Source organism: Bos javanicus, chromosome 7, assembly GCF_032452875.1.
Source record: "Bos javanicus breed banteng chromosome 7, ARS-OSU_banteng_1.0, whole genome shotgun sequence".
In the NCBI taxonomy this organism is placed as follows: Eukaryota; Metazoa; Chordata; class Mammalia; order Artiodactyla; family Bovidae; genus Bos; species Bos javanicus.
Genome location: NC_083874.1, coordinates 21011791 through 21035563, shown reverse-complemented (window position 1 = coordinate 21035563; position 23773 = coordinate 21011791). Strand labels below are relative to the sequence as shown.

The 23773-nt window shown below is 55.7% G+C and overlaps 1 protein-coding gene across 10 annotated transcripts in view; it reads right to left on the bottom strand.

Moving 5' to 3' along the window:
- The window catches only part of DOT1L (DOT1 like histone lysine methyltransferase), a 54457-nt gene that overhangs the window by 16103 nt on the left and 14581 nt on the right, over positions 1 to 23773 (bottom strand). For 7 of the 10 annotated variants that reach the window (XM_061422790.1, XM_061422787.1, XM_061422788.1 and 4 more), the window contains 10 exons: positions 17897 to 17971; positions 15533 to 15596; positions 14762 to 14990; positions 13523 to 13617; positions 13013 to 13075; positions 7386 to 7441; positions 5615 to 5694; positions 1453 to 1521; positions 914 to 1020; positions 673 to 714 (listed from right to left, as the gene is read on the bottom strand). In XM_061422790.1, the coding sequence (XP_061278774.1) occupies positions 673 to 714; positions 914 to 1020; positions 1453 to 1521; positions 5615 to 5694; positions 7386 to 7441; positions 13013 to 13075; positions 13523 to 13617; positions 14762 to 14990; positions 15533 to 15596; positions 17897 to 17971 (880 nt within the window). Of the gene's footprint in view, positions 1 to 672; positions 715 to 913; positions 1021 to 1452; positions 1522 to 5614; positions 5695 to 7385; positions 7442 to 11660; positions 12991 to 13012; positions 13076 to 13522; positions 13618 to 14761; positions 14991 to 15532; positions 15597 to 17896; positions 17972 to 23773 lie in introns of those variants that run through there. The other 3 variants (XM_061422789.1, XM_061422796.1, XM_061422797.1) reach the window with 3 other exon arrangements.

Genomic DNA, 23773 nt, shown 5'->3' with positions numbered 1-23773 from the left:
TCCCAGGGGTGGTCAGCCAGGTTCTGCTCATCTGCACCCTTGATGATGGTGCAAGGAAAAACAACACCCACACCCCGTCTCTGCCAGGACCCCAGCGGCCTTCAGATCACAAGGAAAAGTTATTGAAGGCAGAGCCTGGGTGCAGAGTGAGGAGCTGCTGGACGGCCTGGCCTGGCCTCCCTGAGGTCCCCACAGCTGCTTCCCCACTTGGGGGTGCTCTGTCCATGAAGAGGACTGAGGGACACCCTGGGTCACCAGCAGGGAGTATAGTGCTGCCCATGAAGCCATTCTGTCTTGGATGGGGTGGTAGTCCCCACACTGTGACCTGAGGTCCTATCATGGTAGGAGGGGCCCGGGTTGGGGGCTCCTCCAGGCTCACAGGCTCGTCTGAGCCTCCAAAGAGAAAGATGCTGGGACACTGGGACACACATCCCACAAGGTTCAGGGACAAACTGACAGAGACCAAGGGGCAGCAAAACGTTTCAAAATGTTAACTATTTTCAACCTATTATCAACCTATTTTCCCCCAAATTGTTGAAACTGCTCAAGTCAAAGCTGTCACAGCCAGGGGCCCCTGGTGCCCAGGCCCGAATCCAGACCCTCAGACCGGTCCCTTGGGCCCTGGTCAGCAGCAACCAGGCTTGTAGGTCAAGGGCAAACAGACAAACTTACCCTGAGTTTTGGATTTTTTAGACTAGAAAAATAGTTTTCAAGCTAAAAATGGAAAAGAAAAAGTTTCATTAGCGGTGGAAAATCCTGCAAGATGAAAGCCATATTCCAGACCCACCAATCCCAGGCAGTGACGTGCCCAGGGAAAACGCGCCGGACCCCGGTGGTCCGGGTGGGAGTACAACCTCTGCCCCCACCCCAGGTTAGCTGAGAGGCAGGGCAGGGGCGCTCGGGCACCACTCACTATGGTGCGGTCGATGGTGTGCAGGTAGTAGGAGACTGGCTTCCCCGTCCATGACACCGAGCCTTTTAGCGGCGACAGCTCCACGACGCGCATGATGGTGCCGATGTCTGTGCACAATGGGCCCATGGGTCAGGGGACGCCTGGGAGTCCCAACCACCAGCCTGGGAGGTGCCCATGGCCCTCCCTCCCCCAGGCCCTCAGCCGAGGATGAGGGTGGGGACAAGCCCGCAGCGTGGGCTCTGAAAGTCTCGGAGTCCAATGAGACAGCCAGGGTGGCTGCAAGGATGCCCAGGCCCTGTACATGCCCCCAAGGGGCGCTGTCACTCTCCCATGGGACCCGAGACTCTCACCCCTATAGCCCTGACTAGGGCTATGTCTGGGGACATCAGGGGCTGTCACATGGGGGATCCTGCATGGAGTGAGTGGAGCTGGGCCCAGGATGCCCCCAGGTCACCTCTGCTGGCGGGGATCCTGCTTTAAGTCGCTGCAGGTGCTGACAATCAGACATGTTAAGAATCTGGCAACACAAGCGTTCTTACCACTCAAGTTTCTACTGTTTATTCTGAAGTTCAGAGGCGCAAAGGGCTTCGAGGACACGATTCTGCCACCTGGAAAACAGAGAGGGATCAGCGCCGCCCTGAGGACACCAGCACGCGATGCAAACAAGAGCCTGATGACATCAGAGCAGAGGGGTGCAAAAGCGTCCACAAAAAGAGCCCCCAGCACCCAGAAGCAAGGACACACTGTGAGTCAGTCATCTGCTCCCAGTGAGAGCCAAACTAAGCGGCATCTGAGTGCCCTGGCCTGGAGCACTCACTGCCTTCCTGCAAAGGTGCTCACAGCCCCACAGCCCTGGGGCTCGGGGTGGGCCAGCTGGGGTCCTCCACACTGTCTGCACTATGCAGTTGAGCCAGACCAGAACCAGCCCTGAACCATACTAACAGACAAAGCCTGAGGGAGACCTGGGCCCTGACCCACACAGACAGAACTTGAGGAGAAGCAGGTCCTGATCCACACAAACAGAACCTGAGGAGAACCGGGTCCTGATCCATACAGACAGAACCTGAGGAGAACCGGGTCCTGATCCACACAGACAGGATCTGAGGAGAACCAGATCCTGATCCAGACAGACAGAACATGAGGAGAATGGGCCCTGATCCACACAGACAGGATCTGAGGAGAACCGGATCCTGATCCACACAGACAGAACATGAGGAGAACCGGGTCCTGATCCACACAGACAGAACCCGAGGAGAACCGGGTCCTGATCCACACAGACAGAACCCGAGGAGAACCGGATCCTGATCCACACAGACAGAACCCGAGGAGAACCAGGTCCTGATCCACACAGACAGGACCCGAGGAGAACCGGATCCTGATCCACACAGACAGGACCCAAGGAGAACTGGGCTCTGATCCACACAGACAGAACCCAAGGAGAACCGGGTCCTGATCCACATAGACAGAACCCAAGGAGAACCGGATCCTGATCTACACAGACAGGATCTGAGAAGAACTGGGTCCTGATCCACACAGACAGAACCCGAGGAGAACTGGGCCCTGATCCACACAGAACCCAAGGAGAACCGGGCCCTGATCCACACAGACAGAACATGAGGAGAACCGGGTCCTGATCCACACAGACAGAACATGAGGAAAACCAGACGCTGATTCACACAGACAGGATCTGAGGAGAACAAGGCCCTGATCCAGAGAGACAGAACCCGAGGAGAACCGGGCCCTGATCCACACAGACAGAACCCGAGGAGAATCAGGGGTTGACCCCACACAGCGATAATGGGAATGGTTCAAGTCAGAAATGGCTACACGGCAAAGTTTTTCCAGTGAAGTCCTGGCATGCATGCAAATCACTGCAGAGGAAAGAATAAACCACAAGGACTCGAAGCCTATGCAGAGAGATCACTGTGACTGGTGATGTTACCTTCAGAGTACAAAAGCTTCCCCCTACCCTGTATGAAACGCTGTCTCTAAATGCATCAATGCAAGAAGGACTGAAACTGTCCAGTGTAAGAAATAAAGAACCAAGAATAAATGTCAAAGAGGAGCTTCCCTGATGGCTCAGTTTTTAAGAATCTGCCTGTCAACTCAGGCGACATGAGTTCAATCCCTGGTCCACGAGGAACCCAAGTGCCACGGAGCAACTAAGCCCATGTACCACAACTACTGAGCATGTGCTCTGGAGCCAGTGCTCTGCAACAAGAGAATCCAAAGCATTGAGAAGCCTGCACAGCACAACTAGAAATTAGCCCCCGCTGGCCACAATTAGAGAAAAGTCTGTGCAGCAGAAAAGACTCAACACAGACAAAATACATAAACTTACCAAAAAGAAGTGAAAGAAATATGTTACCAGGAAAGTGGAGTGGTCAGGATGAGCCCCTCAGCACATGCTCACATGCTCCTGACTGTCCAGGCACAAAGAGCACCCCAGCAGCAGCCTGGCCTCTGGCACCCCGTGAGGAGGCGGTGATGACAGGTCCCCGGCCAGCTGGGTGCACATTTAAGCAGCCACTGTGGCCAGAGTCTGGGGGCTCCCCCAGGCATCGTGGGGGCGTCTGAAGAGCAGGGCCGGGGAGTGGGAGGGAGTAAAGCCCACACGTTCCAGGATGCTTTAATTAGAAAGCCCAAGCAAGTTTTCAGGGCCAACAGGATATGCTGAGAGGACTTTTGTGGGCATGTCACTGGAGGGCCACAGATTCCAGGTGACAGGAGGGCCTGGTAGGCAGTCCCACTCCCACCAGGGGCCAGGAGCCAAGCATGTGTGACACCCGAGAACTCAGGACATGGGGTGCAGAGGGCAAGATTAAGCAGACCATGAGGAACCAGTGCACCCCAGGTGACATTCCATAAGACAACGATTCAGGATGCCCAGTGGGCAGTGTCCAAATGGAGGGGCTGTGCCCCGAAGCCCAAAGGCTACAAAGTGGGACCCCACAGCCAGATAGATGCCTGGGCCAGCTAGGAGGATGGCAAATCAAGCTCTTCTCTGGGTGGAGCCTGGGGCTGGGGGAAGGCACTCACTCCCATAAACCATCAGGAGCGACCCCTGCCACACGCTCAGGCTTGTCCTCACCTGCACATGCATGCAAACACATGCAGCTGGCAGTGCTGAGGGCAGCTGGAAACTGCTTCTATGCTGGGTGATCTTTTCAACTCTCTGTCCGCTTGACATGTTTCATGATGAAACATGGAGGACCTACCCTGCTTCTCTCCCAGCCACGGACCTCAGGAGGACATGGGGGTCTCCCTGGAGCCTTGGGGACAGGGACGTGGGGGATGAGGGAGGCAGGGCAGGGTGCCCGCCTGTGTGAGGCGAGGCCTCCCTCCAGGACAGGGGACTCCTGCTGTCCTGGGTCACGACTGGAAAAGCTCTTCCATCCCCACTTCCTGAACATGCCAGACCTGCTCTCCTACCCTGAGCCAGAGCTCAACTCCCCAGGGACCCAGCGGTGGTGATGAGAATACAAATGAACATCAGTCCTCATGGGTGTGATGCTCCACAGGCACCAGGATGCCCTGGGCACCGTGAAGGGATGCCCCATGGACTGCTGCACCTGAGCATCGCAAGACCATGATGCTGCATCCCTGCTCCCTGTACCTTCAGTGGTCTGGAGGCTTCTCAGTCCCCACTTGGGGACAGCCCTGCTCAGGTTTGCCACAGACTGGAGGAGGCGCTTGGGACACAAGAAGATCCAACAACCTGGCGTTTCCGAAGGGTGGCGAGGGGAGAGGAAGAGGTTGGGGAGAGGAGGGAGGGGAGTCCAGTGAGGTTAGCAGAGTCAGAAGCAAGAACTCGGCCTCAGCACCTTCCTCTCGGCCTCCATGTGGACTGTCAAGATCCCCCATGAGCTTCTAACCAGACACCATCAACACTCCCTCCATAAAACCACCCATGTTGCCCCAAGTCTGCACACTTTCACACACACAGGGAGCACACACCCTTCCTAAAGACTACATGAACTCTGACTCAGAATCAGAATGGAAGCTCAGCTTTCAAGCTCTCATGATCTCTCCCTCCAGAGCTGTGCCCAGCAGCCCCACAGCGATTCTGAGACTCAGAACTAGAGAGGTGAGGTCCCCTCCTGGGCGCATCTGGTCTCACCCGGCCTTGGGACAGAGAGTAACAAAGACGGGGGAAGTGGCGGGGGGCTCCAGCCAGGCCTCAAGGGTCCAGACACGAGAAAGGCCTGAGCCAAGTCAAAGGGCTGGTCTGGGCAGCCCCAGCACCCCCAGGCTGAACTTCCACTTGGTCAAGTTCCAATATGAGACACACAGTTAAGTGCCCAGGACATCCTTGAACTAAGAAGTTACGCACTGTCCACGGGAAACCCAGATGATGTGGACAGCCTGCAACTCCCCTGCTAACCAGGTCCCCACCCGTTTCCCAGGCAGCTGCAAGCTCTGGCCTAAGCAGTGGTGGGGTCTGCTCTGTTCACTGCACATGCTGAGCTGGGAGGCACCCTGCCAGCAACCTAGGTGACATCAAGAAGGACAGACAAACCCCTCCCTCCCGCCCCCGAGGCCTTCCCACTGGGGCTGGATCAGAGGATGCTAGTCAGGACCCCAGCATACGTGATGAAGGCCGCTGCTACATGGCCCAAGCAGGACAGACACGGGACAGACGTGGGACGGACGTAGGATGGATGCAGAACGGACGCGCAGAGCAGGAGAGGGATACATTACCTTCCTTCATGTTTGCAAACCGCTCCTTCAGCTGGTGATCCACCTCAGGACCAAAGGCAAAGTTATTCACAAATACAACACTGCAAAACAATGCTCCAGTTGAGTGCCGGGTTCTGCGTGCACACGCACAGAGCTGCAGCGCCTCCACCGCAGCGCTGTCCGCACCTCCTCCGCAGCGGGGGCACGGGCTCAGGACCCACGGGGTGTGACGGCTGCCCTGGGTGCCGCCAACACAGACCCTGCAGCCAGGTCCCATGACAAGCAGGCTGCTGGCTCCCTGGGGAAGGCCTGCACCGACACGGGCATCCCTGAGGCTGGTGCATGGGCAGTACAAGCTGGGCCACATGAGCACACAGGGGTGAGGCTGCCTGGGCAGGAAGGCAGCACAGACCCATTGAGCTACACTTGGAAGGGAGCCCACCACCTGAGGGCCCAGCACAAAGTTTTTCTGAGGCGGGGCCTGGCCCAGGCTTCCCGTTTTTCCAATGTTCTCTGGCGTCTGAGAGCCTGAGAAGCTCTGTCTGCAGATGACCACCAGGCAGTCGGGGGCTCCTGCCCCACCCAGGGTCCCCCATCCCTTGGCCATCCTCTGTCCCCCGGCTCCTGTCCACATGGGGGATCCCCCCCAACCTGGGTTTCCCTCCTCATTTGAACGCGATAGAGTAGCCAGCTGCCTGCCAGCCCCAAGCTGCTCCTCCTCAATCTCGGCAAAAGGACAGTCACAGGGCCTGACCAGGGCGACGACACACTGACTGCTGTGAGAGTGGCAGTGGGAGCCCTCAGCTGGTGGCTAAGCTCTCCCAGCCCCTACTTGGGAAAAAGCGCAGGGATGGTGAGGTTATGACGGGCAGAGCCCTGACAAGACCGGCTGGCTGCCAGGGTCTCAAGGGCACTGGCCAGGAGAGGGCATGAACCAGGACAGAGCCTGGGCCGCTCTGACTGGGGTCACCTGCAAGGAGACAAGGCAGCTCTGAGGCCTGTGGAAGTGGGGATGAGGCCCCTCAGCACAGAGGAGCAGGTTGTAGGGGGACACCCTGACTGGAAGCAGAGTGCCAAGGGCGCCGTCTGGAGAGCTGGCAGAGCCCGGGGCCTTGAGGTTCTCCAGGCCAGGTGGACAGTAGGCAGCCAAGGCTGGGGAGTAGGCCCCTCAGCCAGCTTTTCCTCGCCATGACCATGACTGTGGAGCCCAGATACAGCTGCAGGGCCCCACAGGAAAGGCCCCACAGCAGCTGCAACGGAGTCACCACACTCAGACTGAGGGGGACACCTCAAGCCCGCATGTTTTCTCGAGAAAAGGGGGATAGTGTGCCCGCCTCAGGGAAGACGTCCTCACTGAGATCAAAGATGGGGTCAGACCTCTGTAAGCGAGAAGTTAATGACGGGGCTCAGGGCGCCCTGCAACAAGCACATGTGGAAGAAAGGGGGAGGCGAGTGCGCAAGGTCAGAGAGAATGAGTGTGACCCCTTCCCCTGGTCAGAGCCAAGAGCGTGTGGCACACTCGCCCCTTGGTCACTGAGGCCCGGGGAGCCACTAGGTGTGCGAGCACACGGCCCCATGGCCGGTGCCAGGAGGGTGCCGATCAGGCTCCAGCTCAAGGGACACAGAGGCGGGGCCCCCAGCAAGCTCAGGACAGGTGGCGGTGGCTGCTGCTGTCCAGCCCAGGGAGCCAGGGGGGCGGGGCCCTGTCTGCTGGTGTGACCCTCAGGGAGGGAAAGCCACATCGCCCCTGCCAGCCCAGCCCCTCGGCCCCACCCCCAGGCCCCGGCTGTACCTTGTGTTAGCAATCCGTTCTCTCCACTCCTCCGAGAGGAAGTCCCCCCTCTCCAGCTGAAAGGAGATAAGAGGGACAACCCATCACTTGGGGTCTCGCTGCCTCTGTGTCCCACCCCCGTCTGCCCCCCAAAAAGAGATGGAATGATCAGAGGCCCTGACTGGGAGGATTTGGAAAAGGCCAGGGTCACAGCCACAGGCTGACCATGCACGCGGACACAGCTGCTAGAGCACCGGAAAAGGTGCTGGAAAGTCCCAACGCCATGTCCACGCATGGCCAGCAGGGGGCACCTCAGGGCGACCGTGTGCCACAGAGCTGGACTGCAAGGGCTGTGACAGCATCAGGGCGCCCGGGTGCAGCCCAGCGCCCACCCACACTGCTGTGGGCGGTCTCCCCGTGCCGGGGGCATCCTGACGTTTCCAGTACTGCTCCCACTACTGTCTCCCTCAGAGGACTAATTTCATTTTGCCTCGAGGCCAAAGTGCATCTGAGACAACACAAGTCTCGTTAACCTCATTGTCCAGAACTGTAACATTTCAGAAACCAAGAAATCTGATTTTATGATTCTTCAAAAAATGTTATCATCCGACTCCCAGTGTCCACCCACAGGAACATCCGCACACCTCTGTCTACGGAGCACAGGTGTGGACAGTGCACGTGTTGCTTGATGGACAAGCAGATACACACATATCCCCCCACACCCAGAAGCATTCCTCAGAAGCCCTGGCACTCGCTACCATGTGGATGGACCCTGAGAATATGATGTTCAGTGAGAGGCAAACACAGAAGGACACACAGGATGTGATTTCACTGATGGGAAATGTCCAGAACAGGCAAGTTCAGAGGCAGAGCACCTCGGGGGAGCAGGTGGGGGTGACTGCTGACGGGCCCCCGTCTGCACTCCCACCAGTGCCCTCAGGTGACCGGGAGGCCCTCCAGGCAGCAATGGGGTAGCACCACCCAGCAGAGGTCCTTCCAACGGGCAGCGCCCAGGCAGAGCAGCTTCGGGTTCAGCACCCTCCCTGCACACAGAAACCACCCAGCGTGGGAGGGGCCGAGCCTTGCTGGGCAGAAGAGAAGCGGCCATCCTAAAGGGTCCGGGAGCTGGCGGAGGGCTGTCCATGTCCAGGGCATCCATCTCTGGGTCTCCCAAGTTTGCCAATGCTCCCTGCACACAGCCCAGTGGGGCTGGGCACCGATTCAAGTTCAAAATCCTTGTGATGCTGTGCAGGAGAAATCTCATGCTGCAGGCCTAGGGCTGTGTCCTGGGGAGGGTGCTCAGCGTTCCCACACAGTCCGTGCAAACACCTCACATCCTCTTGGAGTCTGGGGTCTTGGCCATGGAAGGTAGCAACACCGGCATGACCGGCACCCAGAAAGAACTCTGGGAATGGGGTCTGTGTGAGCCCCCGGGGGACCACACCTCCCTGGTGCCCTTACGTCTCATCTGGGCACGGGGTCTGTATGAGCCCCCCAGGGACTGCACGTCACTGGTGCTGTCACGTCTTGTCTGAGGGAGCTCAGCCCTACTAAAAGCTCATGCCTGGTCCTGGGACTCATCCACTGCCTCCTTCCTCTATTTGCTCTGTCCTGTCTCTAACACACCAATAGGTGAGGACAGCCGACTGCTGTGTCCCGGGCTCCCTCAAGCCCAGCCTAATGCAGTTCCTCTCTGTGGGGCTCACCCACCCAAGGAAAACCACTGAAGCCACAGCACCACTGCTCCGCGGTGGCCTCACGATCAGGGCAAGAAAACAGCCATTGTCCCGCCCGCCTGGCCACCTGGCTACCTACCACCTCTTGGCACAGGCAGGCCATAATTGGTTGAAGACAGGGACTGACCGGGCCAGCTCTGTGTCGCTGGGGCCCACGTGCCCAAGTTAACAGTGACAGGAAGATAAGCACAGCCTTCCTGTCGCCCCCACTGAGGACTGTGACCAGCCCAGCTGGCCCAGACCTCCAGCTGCAGAGGAACGTGCGGGGAGGTGGGTCACGTATGGCCCCACCCCACACCGGCATGAGGGCTGCCCTGTGTGACCGCCCTTCCCCAACCAGGGAGACCCCTGGTGTGTCCCTGCTCCAGGTCGAGAACCAGACAGGGCGGGTGCAGGCCCCCTCACCACAGGCCTCCGCCTATGGCCACCACCCACACCACACGGCGCACATGCTCCCCCTGCAGAAAGCACTCCCTCCCGGGGGGCCCCGGGGAGGCCCCACCCAAAGCCACAGGGTGGGAGCCAGCGACAGTTGCCCCAGACTCAGTCACCCTGCCACCTGCCCTGGAACAGCCACAGGCTCAGAAGCAGTGCCCGACTGCCAGCCAGTCCCTCGGAGCTGCTGTGTGCTAGAGCCACTGGAGGAGGGCAGGGCTCGTGCTCTGGGCGGCCTGTCAGCAGCACCAGATCCCTGCCAACCTGACTGCACCAGCCCGAGGGCAGCCTTGCCCACTGGGGTCCACGCTGCCACCTGGCTGGGGGCACATCCTTCAGCGGCACTTCCTAGAACTACCTGCTTGTGCCAGGCCTGCCACCAGGCACCAATGGCATGCGGTCACTCAGACGTCCCCAGGCAAAGGGGCACCCTGACGTGCTGGGGACACAGGCAGAAGCCGGGCACAGAGAGGGCCCAGGGCTTCAACAGGAGGGGGGACCCAGGAGGAGGCTCCGGTGCCCGCAAGTAAACACACAGGCTAGGGTGTCTGTTGTCCCTCGTCTATCATCAAGCGATGGAGGCAGGACTCTGCCTGCCGACCAGGCACCTGCTTGAAGCCACACAGAACCTCGAGGAGGGCCTCCCCAGACCTAGCACGAAAGCTCCCGCCAAGTCCAGGCGTTGGGCCGGAGTTGTCACCACGCCTTCCTGGAGTAGGGCTGCCTGGACACCAGAGGCACTGCCGGCTGCCGCTCCAGACACAGCAGCCAAAGCCACGACTTAAGAGTCCTCAGAGCCAAGTTCTGCTCGCAGCCACCTCGTGGGGCCTAAGAGCAGGGCCCTGATGAGTGCCTGGCCTTCAGGAGGCAGAGAACAAGGTTTCCACGCAGGGGCCCCGCCAGTGCACCAGCTGACATGCCACCAACTCCCAATCACCCTCCTCTCACATTGCACTGCCTCCCGACATTGCCAAGAGAGGGGGCAGGGAGCAGCGACCCACCAGGCAGGCAGCCCACCAGCTTCACCCTCACCTTGGCCTCCAGCCGTGGGTGTTGTGCCAGCAGCTAGAACCACACTGTGAATCAAGCACCGCAGGCTGCTGTGGGTCCACGGGGCATTCTGGGGACTGAATCAACCAGGCTTTTACATCACATGTTTCAACCATTTGGCCCTCTCATCAGAAGCAAGAAGCACTTTATAATTTTAAAGACCTGCGTTTTAGGAGGTTGTGCTGCTGCTGCTAACTCACTTCAGTCGTGTCCGACTTTGTGCGGCCCCATAGACGGCAGCCCTCCAGGCTCCCCTGTCCCTGGGATTCTCCAGGCAAGAACGCTGGAGTGGGTTGCCATATCCTTCTCCAATGCATGAAAGTGAAAAGTGAAAGTGAAGTCGCTCAGTCATGTCCGACCCTTAGCGACCCCGTGGACTGCAGCCTTCCAGGCTCCTCCATCCATGGGATTTTCCAGGCAAGAGTATTGGAGTGGGGTGCCATCGCCTTCTCTGAGGAGGTTGTGAGGCCTTAGGAAAACGGCAAGCCATCCAGGAACTCTTATCAGCATACCAGTGGGACTGGGGACAGGACAGAAGTTTCTCGGAAACAGAAATGAACTGGACTAATTTCCCTCAGCCTGAGCAACAAACACTAGAAGACTGCAGGCGTGGGAGGACATGGGGGCCAGGGGTGACATCCCTCACCTTTCACCGAGGGGAAGAAACCTGTGAGAAACCCCACCAAGAGAAAGGGGAGGGGAGCTCGGCCCACACTGCAGATGGGCAAGTTCTGGCCCAGGGAAAGCAGGGAGAAGCAGAGGGTGATGGCTAACCTCCCGACACGGGGTCAGCATCACCTGGACGCCAAAGTCAGACTCAGGAGAGGAGGAAACCAGTATCCCCCTGGGCTGCAAATACCCACAACAAAAAGGAGCCATTCCCAAGGCCAGATGGGGTTGACCTCAGGCCTGGAAGGCTAGCTCAACCTTCAAATCTTCTATTCTATGGAAAAAAACGAAAACAATCAACAACCACAACAACAGTCACCCAGAAGTAATACCAGCAACTACAGCAAGGCTGCAGATACAGGCCTCATCAGCCGTTAACAGACCGCGTACGAAGTCAACGGCTCACCTCCTAGGCCGGAGAATGAGGCTGGAGGCCTGAAGCTACTGGACTCTGGGCTGACTCCCACGATGCTATCATGGCAGGGCTGCTGAGAGCAGACCGGGGGTGGGGGTGGGGATGGGGGGGGTGCCAGCGTGGAACGGAGGAGAGCAGAGCACCCACTGAGTATGGCCGCTGATGACACAACAGAGATGGCTCAGCAGAGAGGGGCAGTCTCTGCAGCAGATGGCATGGGATCGCTGGACGTCCACTCAGAGAGAGATGAATCTAGACCAGACCTCACACCCCTTGAGAATCACCCCAAAAGAAACCACAGGCCTAGAGATGAACCACACAATCAAGGACCACCTATGAGATATCTTAAATCCAGGTGAGCTGAGACTGGACTTTCACATCAATACTGAGGGTGCCATCCCTGAAAGGAGAACCAGTCAGGTGGCTCCAGGGCCGAAACCCTGTCTCTCCTGCTGGCCCCCCACCCCCTGGAATCACAGGCACCATTCTATTCCCCGAGGCAACAAGGACAACCTCTGGAATCACACGCACCATTCTATTCCCTGAGGCAACAAGGAACGCTAGCTCTGGCCCCATAGCCCCCTGTCCCCCAGGACCCCCAAGAGCAAGACACAAGCAATGTCAGGAACCTTCAGAGGGACCAGGAAAACCACATCGCAGCCAGGTGGAGCTTGGGGCCCTGGGGGACCTGGGACGAGAAGTGAAGTGTGTGCTGAAGAGCCGGTTTGGGACCTTCCCCCTGAAATGCCCCGGCCACAGTCCTGAAGATGGAGGCTGCATGGCAGCCCTATGTCCACAGGCCACTGAAACCTGCAGTGGCTGTCAAAGCCCTGGGCACAGAGATGCGCTGGAGCTGAGAACATGGAGTTGGACACCCGGGCAAGAGGAGCAGAGAGAGGCCAGAACATCAGGATCCAGGAGCGAGACCCAGAGAACCTCAGCAGTGAAGGCCGAGCTGACAGATGCAGGGAGAGGGGCACAGGGGCAGTGGCACCAGGCCAGCTCGTCGGTGGGGCCTCACTGCTGTGGGCAGGGGGCAAGCACGAGAAAGATGCCCTTGGCGAGCCCACACCCCACCGCCCCCACACGTGGTCCTGAAAGAGCCAGTGCTCCCGAGGCACCGCTGGGTGCCCGAGGAAGAGAAGTGGGGCAGAGTGCGGGGCCGGAGGAGTCGACTGCCTACAAGGCCCACAGAAAGGAGGCGGCAGGTGGCCAGGAGGCAGTGAAAGTGGTGGGGAGGGGGCTCCGGGCAGGGAAAGGAGGGGCGGCGGGTCAGGGGAGGCGGCGCAGAGGGCGGGGCTGCACCCTTAGCCGGGGAGGGGGCATGGAGCGATGGCACTCACTGTGTATTCTGCATGCTTTTTTCCATACCATTTCATCCACTTCCTGAACTCTCGGTCCATGGTCTGCAAAGAGCCAAACCAGACAGCCCGTCAGGGACCCGGTGGCCAGGAGGGCGCCCCTGTCCTCCCCATGCCCGCCCCGCTCCAGGATTCTCGGCAAAGGAGCCTGACCGCAGGGAACCATAGTGGGCAGGCGTGCAAACCACAAACTCTAAACGGTTTCCCATGGCGACACCACCACTGAGACGCGCACTCCTCAGACCTTGCTGCCTCCCCTACCCCAACCCCCGGCAGATACTGGCACAAGGGTGATGCCAGCTGAGCCCCAGCGCCAGGGGAACCAGGGGACACGGCCGCAAGTCTTTCAGGGACACATGAAGCAAGGACCCCCTCCCCGACCTTCCCTCAACCCCAGCACAGACTGCCCCCTATCCTGCAGGTTGCTGCACACCAAGGCTGGAAACAAAAGTGACACAGATGTGGCTGCGTCCAGGGCCCAGGGCCACTCACCTCCGCGTACTTGGCTGGGATGTCAGCTTTCTCTACACCGTAGTGATGTTTGCAGTTGGTGGCCGCGGCAACCTGCAGCACAACCTGGCCCACTCCTTCAGGGGGAGAGACAGGGGGGTCAGACGCACAGCAGGACACACCCAGCCGCTGGGGCCATGACAACAAGATCATTAGGCAGAGGCCATGGCCTCTTGGCGAAAGTCCCCGAGTGTCCTTTGGGGTCACAGAATGTGTTCAAATGCCCCAGGCCATGGGCTGAGGACCGCCCCTACCCCCAACCCAGCCGTGCTCCATTTCATCACAAAGAAGATGCTCTATGGCCACCCAACTGGGACCTGCCATGGTCCACGGCCCCACGGGGCATTCACTGTGCACACGCGGACACGCCTTTTCGAGGCACAGTGACCCCTGGGAGGAAGCCCCCCCCCAACCAATGAACCATGTTCCACCGTCCACCTGAGTCAGGAGCGGCCCAGAGTGGTGGCGGGAGACCCCACACGGCACACGCCTGCAGGACACGGCAGGATTTATGGACACTCAGCTCACAGACAAAGGAGGCTTCTGAAACTGTTCCTGCTTGAACTCAGGCCACATGCACTTTAAATAAAGTGTCAGGAGCCCCAAGTTTTCCCATTTTGAACAGAACAGAGTCCAATGATGGAAACAAGCCTCTATTTGGAAACATAGGGTAAACAGGGAGAGAACATGGGGTCCCTCCCGGGGGACAGGAGAAGCTAGGGGACCTGGGGTCTGAGGAGGCCGGCAGTTTTCAGAAATCATAAGCCTTCTGACACACGGTCTTTTCTAGAAATAACCTTCAACCGTGTGTACGCTTATTAGAATATGAATTGTACACTTCAGAGTTTAAGCCAATGACAATGCCACCAGAGAAGCCACCTTTGTCCATCTGCAGGGCCCTTCTCAAGTGTGGAGGCCACGCCATATGGGACGGGACCTTGGGGTCTGTGAGTAGGTTACTGGGAGCAGTGGCGACCCCAGAGTGCTGTGCTTGGGGTTCCTGACAGAGCAGCCCAACCACAGGCCAGGGAGCCCCTTGGGCAGCCTGTCACCTGCACAGTCCCACCAGGACAATGTGGCCCATGGCTTCTTCATTCAGGCAACATGGCACACCCACGGGCGCCCGCCAGGCCCCAGCCCCTGGAACCTCTCCTCATGAGGAGGCCATCCTGCAAGCACAAGGAGCAGGGAAAGGGGCAGGGGGGAAGAGCCCCCACCTACCACTGCCCAGGTCCACGAACAGGTCATCTTCGGTCATCTTGATCTCATCGATCATCTGGGCGACCAGGTCGAAGGAGGTCTCCCCATACACCTCTGGGGAGAAGGGCTCGTAGTTGTTGAGCTTCTCAGGGTCGGTCACTGAGTGGTTGTAGACCTGCTGCAGGATGTGCCGCAGGAGCCCCGTGGATGGCCGTGTGTTCAGCTTCATGGGCTGTGTGGTGCCCTTCCACTGCGAAAGGGCACACACACAGTTTGCAGGGCCACACCACCCAGCCCGCTGCCCCACCCCAGTGGGGACACGAGTGCGCAGGAGCGTGTGTGAGCCTGAGTGTGTGTGCCAGTGGTGTGAACCTACGTGCATGTGTGTAGATGGAGTGTGTGCATGTACAGATGTGTGGGGGTGTGCATGCATGCACGTGCAGCTGGGACCTGGGCAGAGCAAGCTCCCTGGCACTGCTCTCCCCACAAGCTGGTCTGTCCTGGCACCCAGAGCACCCATGGAGGAGAAGCCCCAGGAAGGTTCCCTGTCGCTGGCTGGCTCAGCACGGCTCCCAGGGCATCCACAAGGGCTGGGATCGCCTGGCAGGCAACGTGGCCAGCTCAGCCCCAGCCATCTGCATCAACACAGTTCCAGCCCCGGGCCATAGGGTCCACACCCTGGGACACTGCAGACCCCACACCATGACTTGATGGGCAAGGAGGGGGCCTGAACCACAGCTCGGGGGGCCAAGATGATGAGACAGGTCCGAGGTGAGGGTGAAGGCCACCTACCAGCTGGTGGATGCTGTCGATGGCCCGGTTGTACTTGTCACAGAGCCTCTGCATACTCTCAAAGCTAAAACAAGCAAGGGAAGGCACTGGTCACCGCTGGGCTCACAACAAGCCACCAGGCCTCAGGGGAGGGGGCAGAGGCCATGGGGCGGGAGCCTCAGTTCACTGTGCCCTGAGGGCTCAGGTGAGGAATGAGCATCACAGCTGTTCACAGAACAAGGCAGGCAGACCAAGACTGGCCTCACCCCTACCTGTAGATGCAGGAAGTCCCGCTGCCCCAGGGCTGGGGGACAGCTGGGTGCCAAGGGCCACTGCAGGCAGGGAGGGCTCCCGGCTCTGCTAGTTGGGTGGGAGGGGACGATAATCAACACCCCAACCCTGCAGACAGAGGTCAACACCCGCCTTCCTGCTGGTGTGGCTTCCATTTACCTAACAGTGTGAACTGCTGACACTCGCCCATATACAAGCGTTCGCGTCAGAGATCCAGTGAGGGAGTCGTCAACTCGGCTTCTCCCCACATCAGGGGGTAGTGTTCAATGGAAACCCCCAACCCGGGTTCTCCCAGAGGGTATCTGGGGCATCCATGTTTGTCAGTACCCGCACTGAGCGGCTCAATGCTCACCACACGAGGGGTCTACCCCGGCATCTGTGCTGCACGGAGGAGGGGGCGGTCACTTGGGGTGTGTCTCCTAACGCCACCCACATGCTGGGCAGCAAGATAGCTGCTCCCCAGTGAGCACCAAGAGCCCAGGGACCCCTGAGATGTATGCAGAGACATGGAGGGGGGGCACCTACCCACAGCCTCTTTCAACCTGCATCAAGACCCCTCGACCCTGGACCCTGGATGGACCCCAAGAGCTTAAGTGCACTTCCTTTTCTAACAGAAGCAAAGGGATCTAAACGGACCTGTAACCACATGGCACGTCAATCTGAGAATAGCAGCAGAAGCTGAAAAGCCAGAGACCTCGATAACGGGAAACAGCAGACGTGGGCAAGGCCAGTGAAACCCCACACAGACAGCGAGGGGACACACAGCTCTAATATGCCGGGAGCAGGCTGACACGATGAGGTGGGAAACCCATTCTGGAGGAGCTAACTGTATGCTCAGGGAGGAGTCCAGCCCAATGCCAGCCCAAAAGGGACCCTGGGAACACAGGCCAGTAGTGGGCAGCCAGGGCAAGTGCCAACACTCCGATCTGGCTGTCCTCAGGGAGAAAACACGCACTAGTTCCCAGATTCCTTCCTTGTGCTCCAGTTTCCATGTCCCCATCAGAGCCCCTGACTACACCCTGGCATACCTTCTCCTGGGAGAATGCACACACATGGAGGCTCAGAGGAACCTGGCACCTGGGCCCCGCTGTGCCAGCCTTGCCCTCACAGACCCCTGCTCTGGGCAGGACTCTGAGGTCACTTGGGTTGCGGGGGGTGGCAAGTCGCCACCAGACTGCGCCTGCCCTCTCCCAACCCGGAATCCTTTCAGTCTGCTTAGGAGGTTCGATACTCCCCCTCTCTGCGCAAGCACCTTGGAGCAGAAGCACCTCTCAACACTCCACTGCTTGAGCCAGGCACTCGGCCCTTGACCACCAGGAAATGTGAACCGTGTGGATCTCAAGACCGATGTTCAAGGTTAGCGTCCACAGGCACCTGCACCCTGGAGTCAGGGCCGACGCATGCACCCAGCCACCTGAACCCGTAACGGCCACCTGTGCCAATTATCGGACCGGGAGGAGGTGGGCAGTGAGGGGAAGGGACTAGGGCTGACTGAGTACGGCAAGTCCTCCAGACACAGGAGTGAGACCACTCAGCCTGCGCGGGGGCCTGCAGGCGCCTTGGGGCCACCTTCTCTGTTAAGAGCAGTCACCTAGGCCCACAGTCTGTGAGCGATCAAAGCGAGCCTGCCAAGAGCTGAAAGAGGCAGGAGAGTCTCTCAAAGAAAAACAAAAAGGAATTCCAGGCAGGCATTCCAGACCCGGCCTCGCCCTTCCCCACCCACAGGACTTTTCTAGGAGATCCAGGATGTGCCTGAGGAAACTGCAGGGAGCAGCCAAAACCGTATGAGACCTGGCTGGAGCTGGGGGCCGAGGCTTGAGAAGCTAGGCCAGCGACAGCAGTCGCTGCTGTGGAGAGAGCAACTCCAGCTTTACACACGTCGATCCCACTTTCCAATTATGTCCTCACTCCGACAGCCTCTGCCAATATTTGATAAACATTTCCTACCAAAATAACTCCGTGCTGGCTATGGCCAAGTCTAAAAGGAAACTTCCCATCAGCCTGCAGTGTCGAGGAAGGTCTAAATTTAGCCCGTGTCCACACACATGGAGCCCGTCCCCGGTGGAGACGCAGCCCTGGCACAACTCCGCTTACCTTTTGGTATCGTAGTCAATTAAAACGTAATTCTCCATAGCAAGCTTGAGATCCGGGATTTCTTCACAGACCCATCTGAAACGCAAAGGAAACTAGTATTAGTGCTCTATCTTGTACTCTCAATGCTGTTCTTAAACACTGTTGACTCTGCAAATACAAAAACAAAACATTCTGGCTACTCAACTCAAAATGTGAAAGATTGAAGGGGGGGCGTGACTTCAAAACAAACAATGTAAAGACAATGTAAAGACATGGTCTTAGGAGGATGCTGTCCTTACGAATTACACAAGTTTCATGTTGCTTCGCGTTTAAACAACGCTGGCCATTGGGAGCTCAATGGATTTAACGTGTTACAGGGTCTAGGACACCAATCAGCTTAAATCAGAGAGTCTGAAAAGCAATGCATCCACCAGAAATAAAAGGGAACGATTATTTGAAGAATGAACTAATCCCAAGACAAATAACAGGGTTTCTTCAACCGCCGGACTTCTCTGGTGGCCCAGCGGCTAGGACTCGGTGCCTTAACTGTTGAGGGCCAGGATCCAATGCCTGGACAGGGACTGAGATCACCCCCACAAAAAATGAAAACAAAAAATATTGCAGTGGGGGAAAAAGAGATGGAGGGGGAATCTGCTGATCCCAAGGTGGAACCCTGACTGGATCCTGATACAATCTGGAGAAAAATTGTGAAAGAAGAGTCATCATGACAGAGCTTACAGGGAATAAAAGGAAAATAAGGGATACCGCGAAAAATGGCACGCCAATAAACTCAACAATTTAGGAGAAGTGAACAAATTCCTTAAAAGATGCAAATTACCAAAACCGACACAAGAAGCCAAACACCTGAAGAGCGCGACACCTAGCACAGAAAGCGACGTGACTTTCTCCCAGAAAGAGACTCCCAGGCCACAGAGCTGCGCCGGCGAGTTCTGCCAACCACTGCGGAGTGATGATGCGGACCCTCTCCAGCTTGGGGAGGCCAACGCTGCCATACAACCAAAACCAGAGGACAAAGCCTTGTAAAGATGCAGCTGTTAACCTGGCATCCCTCAAAAACGCAAACACAAAACTCCTCTAGAAATGTTAATAAGCCGAAGTCAGCAACACATCTTATTCTAATGGAGTTTATCCCAGGAATGGAAGGTTGTTTAACACTCTATAACTAGTCACTGTAATTCACATCACTGAGAGAATAAAGGAGAAAAAAAAAATCATACAATTGTCTCAACACATGCAGAAGACACACGTGATGAAATCAGTTTCCATTCACAATAAAAACTTTCATCAAACAGGACTGGAAAGAGCCACCCTCCACCTGATGGAGGGGCGGGGAGGGCTGGAGGAGCTGCTGTCCCCTCGCTGCTGTGGGCTCTGCCAGGGGGGCCCAAGGAGGCCAAGGGTTGGAAAGCAGGGAGGGGCAGTTCTCTCACTGTGCGTGCCCACCCGCCCCAGGGACCCTCTGACACACACACTGGCCCTAGCCACTGGGCGGCCAGCGCTCCCACGTGAGGGGTCTGGCTCCCCTCTTTGCGAGACCCACCCACAGTCCCCAAGGCTGGCTGGGCACTGCCAGCTCCCTCAGACCCAAGGGAACCCAAGTCACTGTCCCCATGTCATCAGTCTCTCTCCGCGGGCCTTCGGAGCAGAGACCACTACCTCTGGCGAGCACTTCTCCAGCACATCTGCTTTTCTTGGGAGGGCATCCACACCCGAACGGCAGGGAAGGACTGGGGCCTCCAGCCTTCTACCACAGGGCCCGGACAGCGTTCACACGGCAGGAAAAAACGACCAACAGCACAAAGGCCAGGAAGGAAAAAGCAAAACCATCCTCCTCATGGAGGGATGCCACACAATTCAGTGCATGGGCCAACCTGAAGAGTTTATGGAGAAGCTACCAGAACTCGTGTGGGTTCAGCAAGGTCACAGGATACAGGTCAACTGTACTTACACATGCCAGCAACAAAGAATTTAGAACAAGAGAAGTTTTACATGTTACTTAAAATAACATTCAAACATAAATACCTAGGAATGATCTTGACTTCTACACCGAAAACAACAAAACATTGCTGACAAAATTAAAGGCAACATAAATAAATAAACAAACAAAAAATGCTCGTGAAATATAAGACTAAATATTGTTAAACCTCCTCCTCAAACTAAACTGCAAAGTGATTCTTCTAAAAAAGTTCAGTTAGGCTTTTTTGGAGAAACGGACAAACCAATTTTCAAACTGACATACAAGGGCAGAGAATCTAGAAGAGCCAAGATAGTTTTTAAAAATAACAGCAATGGGACTTCCCTGGTGGTCCAGTGGCTAAGAATGTGCTCCCAATGCTGGGGAGGCCGGGGTTCGGGCCCTGGTTGGGGAACTAGATCCCACATACCAAAACTTAAGATCCTGCACGTCACCATGAAGATCGAAGATCCCTTATGTTGCAAGAAGAGATAAGAAAGCCCTCCTCAGTGATCAATGCAAAGAAATAGAGGAAAACAACAGAGTGGGAAAGACTAGAGATCTCTTCAAGAAAATTAGAGATGCCAAGGGACCATTTCATGCAAAGATTGGCTCGATAAAGGACAGAAATGGTATGAACCTAACAGAAGCAGAAGATATTAAGAAGAGGTGGCAAGAATACACAGAAGAACTGTACAAAAAAGATCTTCACGACCCAGATAATCACGATGGTGTGATCACTGACCTAGAGCCAGACATCCTGGAATGTGAAGTCAAGTGGGCCTTAGAAAGCATCACTACGAACAAAGTTAGTGGAGGTGATGGAATTCCAGTTGAGCTATTTCAAATCCTGAAAGATGATGCTGTGAAAGTGCTGCACTCAATATGCCAGCAAATTTGGAAAACTCAGCAGTGGCCACAGGACTGGAAAAGGTCAGTTTTTATTCCAATCCCAAAGAAAGGCAATGCCAAAGAATGCTCAAGTTCAGTTCAGTTCGGTTCAGTTGCTCAGTCGTGTCCGACTCTTTGCGACCCCATGCTCAAACTACCGCACAATTGCACTCATCTCATACACTAGTAAAGTAATGCTCAAAATTCTCCAAGCCAGGCTTCAGCAATATGTGAACTGTGAACTTACTGATGTTCAAGCTGGTTTTAGAAAAGACAGAGGAACCAGACACCAAATTGCCAACATCCGCTGGATCATGGAAAAAGCAAGAGAGTTTCAGAAAAACATCTATTTCTGCTTTATTGACTATGCCAAAGCCTTTGACTGTGTGGATCACAATAAACTGTGGAAAATTCTGAAAGAGATGGGAATACCAGACCACCTGACCTGCCTCTTGAGAAATCTGTATGCAGGTCAGGAAGCAACAGTTAGAACTGGACATGGAACAACAGACTGGTTCCAAATAGGAAAAGGAGTACATCAAGGCTGTATATTGTCACCCTGCTTATTTAACTTATATGCAGAGTACATCATGAGAAATGCTGGCTGGAAGAAGCACAAGCTGGAATCAAGATTGCCGGGAGAAATCTCAATAACCTCAGATATGCAGATGACACCACCCTTATGGCAGAAAGTAAAGAGGAACTAAAAAGCCTCTTGATGAAGGTGAAAGAGGAGAGTGAAAAAGTTGGCTTAAAACTCAACATTCAGAAAACGAAGATCATGGCATCCGGTCCCATCACTTCATGGGAAATAGATGGGGAAACAGAGGAAACAGTGGCAGACTTTATTTTTTTGGGCTCCAAAATCACTGCAGATGGTGACTGCAGCCATGAAATTAAAAGACACTTACTCCTTGGAAGAAAAGTTATGACCAACCTAGATAGCATATTCAAAAGCAGAGACATTACTTTGCCAATGAAGGTCGGTTTAGTCAAGGCTATGGTTTTTCCAGTGGTCATGTATGATGTGACAGTTGGACTGTGAAGAAAGCTGAGCGCTGAAGAATTGATACAGTTCAAATTGATTTTGAACTGTGATGTTGGAGAAGACTCTTGAGAGTCCCTTGGACTGCAAGGAGATCCAACCAGTCCATTCTGAAGGAGATCAGCCTTGGGATTTCTTTGGAAGGAATGATGCTAAAGCTGAAACTCCAGTACTTTGGCCACCTCATGCGAAGAGTTGACTCATTGGAAAAGACTCTGATGCTGGGAGGGATTGGGGGCAGGAGGAAAAGGAGACAACAGAGGATGAGATGGCTGGATGGCGTCACTGACTCGACAGACATGAGTCTGAGTGAACTCCGGGAGTTGGTGATGGACAGGGAGGCCTGGCGTGCTGCGATTCATGGGGTCGCGAAGAGTCGGACACAACTAAGTGACTGAACTGAACTGAACTGAAGCCTCAGCACAGCCAAATAAATAATACATATTTTTTTTAGAAAAGCACTGTTGCAAAATTCACACCGCCTTGATTTGAGATGTACTGTGAATCTACAGTAACCAAGAGTGTGACGGTGGGATTTCCCTGGTGGTCCAGTGGTTAAGACTTCACCTAGTGCAGGGGACGAAGAGTCCGATCCCTGATCAGGGAACTAAGATCCCACATGTCGCAGGGTAACTAAGTCCACGTGCTGCAACAACAGAGCCCATGCACAGCCAACAGCAAAAAAGAATGAGGATGGTATTGGCAGAGAGGTGAACAGACAGATCAACCATACAGGACATGGAATCCAGAAATAAACTAAATTTTAACAAATGATTTTTGACCAAAGCACCAAGGCAAGGAATATTTCAATAAATAAGGCTGGAAGGATAGAATGTTGATCGGGAAAAAAGAATCTTGACCCCCATAAACACAAACCCACATTAGACACAAAGACTAATTCACAACTGATCTTAAAACCTGGATGTAAAACCTAAAACCCCAGACCTTCCCCCCAAAAATGGGAGACTAACTGCCTGACTCTGCAGGTAAAGATTCCTGGCTATGATCCAAACAACTAACCATCAAGAAATGAGTTGATAAGTTAAAAACTTCATCAAGATGCCATTAAAGTCACGGTCAGGCATGCCTATCTCACTGGACACTCGCAGACGCAATATGCTAAGAATCCCTATAACTCAGTAAGAAGACAAACAACTTTATCTCTAAAAAGCAGCACAAACTCCTCTCCAGGGGAGGAGACCAGAGCTCTCTGGGAAAGCGGCTGACTTGGGCTGGGACACAGCAAACTCAAGATGGCTGTGGAGCATCTTGGGGCTCCAGATAGTGAGGCTGTGCTGAGAGCAGGCAGGGTCAAGTCAAGGGGCTGGGGCACAAATCCAGAGAGCCCCCCAGGCCAGCACAGGAACGACTGAGGAGCAAAGCAGGTGCAGCAGAAGTGGGCTAGGACGCACAGGATGAAAGCAGTGCCTACAGGGGAACAGCCCTTCCTCCCAGAAAAGCTCCAGTGACTAACAGGGTAGGGGAGGAAAGCAAAACAGAACAGCCCTTCAAATGCCCTGGTAACTAGTTCTCCACAGTGAGATTTACTTCTGGATCCTATCAGTTGCAAAAGTCCAAGAAGAAACAGGATCTCTGCACAGTCTCCAAGAATTTCCCCCACGATTTTTATTAATTAAAAACGGGAATCCCTGGTGGCTCGGTGGTAAAGAGTTCACCTGCCACTGCAGGAGACACAGGTTCGATCCCTGATCCAGAAAGCTCCCACATGTCACTGAGCAACTGAGCCCATCCGTCACAACTACTGAGCCTGTGCCTACAGACTAGGAGCCGCAGCCACTGAAGCCCAAGAGTCCTACAGCCCATGCGCCGCAACAAGAGAAGTCACCGCAATGAGGAGCTTGTCACTGCAACTGGAGAGGAGCCCCCTATTCTCCACAACTAGAGGAAAAAAGCCCTCACAGCAATGAAGACCCAGCAGACCCCAAAATTACCAAATAACTTTCAAAAAAATGGGGAAAACGGTAAC